At 33.0% G+C, this 2,177-nt stretch overlaps 1 protein-coding gene across 1 annotated transcript; it reads left to right on the plus strand.

Moving 5' to 3' along the window:
• Window positions 1–904: 904 nt before the first annotated feature.
• LOC120077317 (pathogenesis-related protein 1B-like) lies at window positions 905–1,428 on the plus strand. The gene has a single exon (XM_090314224.1). The coding sequence runs from the start codon at window positions 940–942 to the stop codon at window positions 1,426–1,428; it is 489 nt and encodes a 162-aa protein (XP_090170350.1). The 5' UTR covers window positions 905–939.
• The last annotated feature ends 749 nt before the right edge of the window (window positions 1,429–2,177 follow it).

The following is a 2,177-nucleotide window of genomic DNA, read 5'->3' on the forward strand; positions in this document are numbered from 1 at the left end:
TCTTTACAATGTTATCAATACCTTCTACCAATGTTTTGAAAATTCAAGCTAAATTTTGGGGAAAATAAATGGAAAGACTTTTAATCCAAATGAGAAGCGAAAATTAAAGAAAAAGTGAAGAAACCATAAAAATTTCAAAAACGAAAAATAATATTGAAACAAAATTATTATTAAATGAAGCCTTCATAGAATTATGATTCGAGATTAAATAAATTAATATCTTAATGATATATTGTTGGAAATGCGACCAAAGTCCGACATTGATTGCTATGTGATTGTTATGTGATTGTCACACCTGCAATTACAAAAAAGTTATAGTCATGGCTTTGGTTTATTAAAATATATTTTTCATATAATGCAACTTCCCTAGAAATAATTCAAAAATGTTATATAACTGGATTAAAAAATGACCAAATTTATTTAATGTTATATAACTGCATAATCATATGTAGAAATATGTGTTAATTAATTTATATCCAAAAAAATGTGTTTTTAATTTAGGATTTAAAAAATGACATCGGGTTAATATATAAAGGCGATCTATTTAGGGAGAATAGATTCGATTTAAGGCCGTCGTCTACTTGAGTTTAATATATATCTTATGCATTCCATTCATACTTAAATTTTGCAGGAGTGAACACGTTGTCTGAGATCCGTGCAGATGCATGCAATCCTGCCCGATACACACAGATATTAAAAGAACAAAGAGAGAAAAAAAAAACTCGAGAACAAATAAACTAACCTAACGGTAATCCATAGTTAGAATCCATGGCGCATATGATGCCTCTATTTTTGTTTCTTTATTTAGCATTCAAACGCCAACCATCATCTAAAAACTATTTCATTCTCACTATAAATAAACCTTCACCAAATAATGTCCATACTCCCACACGGTGCCTTTCACATTCTTCCTTTATTCCATCAACCCTTAAAAATAAGATGTCCAAAATCGCACTCGCCACCGTTCTCGTCGCCCTTTGCATTGTTGTGCTAACCCTAACCCCCATTGTCGTTGCCCAAAACAGCCCACAAGACTTTCTTGATGCACACAATGCGGTTCGAGCAACAGTCGGGGTTGAACCCCTTTTTTGGGACGAAGAACTTGAAACTTACGCTAAAAATTACATCGGATCAAAGATTAAAACTTGCGAGATGGTGCACTCCAATAGCCATTATGGTGAGAACTTGGCAACGGTAAACGGCGAGTTGACGGCAGCGGCTGCCGTGAAGGCATGGGCGGATGAGAAGAAGTACTATGACCATAACTCCAACAAATGTGTGGGAGGCGAGTGCCGACATTATACACAATTGGTGTGGAAGGATAGTTTTTTGGTGGGTTGTGCTACTGTTAAATGCAAAAACAATTGGACTTTAGTCTCATGTAACTATAGTCCTACTGGCAATGTTGTAGGTGAGCTACCTTATTAGGTGATGATCAAATGTTATTCATTTCACGATCTAATTATATGAAAGGAAGATTGACATTTAACACAATCCCTTCAAAGTCAAACGTGGTTGTCTCATGTTTAAATATGGTAGACTTTGTTCTAATAGAATGAAAACACGAGGAAAAAAAACAAAAAAATATATAAGTGAAATATTTGTTATGATGTCGGAAACATTCTTACAATTATTTTTGAAAAACAAACGTGGTGGTTATCTAAATATGCTAGATGTCTATATTTTCAGTCATCTACAATTACAATTTCAGATATATATAAAGATTCTGGCTGGTTTTGATTCCTAGAAAACAAACATCCTTTGAAAGGCTAAGTTGTAGAATCATTAGTTGAATTTACATTACTGGCATTGGTTTGAGAGACTTTGCCATTCAATTGAAACTTGCATTCGTGATCGGCGCAGGGATTCCATATCAGGGAAACAGGTCCCGCCCGTTTTCCCTTTTGTTTTCCTGAGATTTTTTGTTTTAATTTTTTTCCTAAAATTCTATTTTGTTCGGGTTTGTACACTTTTTTTGGGTTTATATTGGACTAAATTAAAAACTATACTAAATGTCAAAAAGTGAAATTCCTGATATATATATATGGTAGATTGACAAAAGACACAATTTAAATAACAAATAAATGGCATAAACATAAAAGAATAATTGGGATGTGTATAGGTCTCTTACAAGCAAAATTTTAAGAAAGATTGACATTTAACATAATCCCTATAAG

This window comes from Benincasa hispida, chromosome 5 (genome assembly GCF_027475165.1).
Source record: "Benincasa hispida cultivar pf3 chromosome 5, pf3_genome.v1.1, whole genome shotgun sequence".
Classification (NCBI taxonomy): Eukaryota; Viridiplantae; Streptophyta; class Magnoliopsida; order Cucurbitales; family Cucurbitaceae; genus Benincasa; species Benincasa hispida.

What these genes read in the sequence shown, in the direction of transcription:
- LOC120077317 (XM_090314224.1), top strand. Translation starts at nt 940, where the DNA reads ATGTCCAAAATCGCACTCGCCACCGTTCTCGTCGCCCTTTGCATTGTT.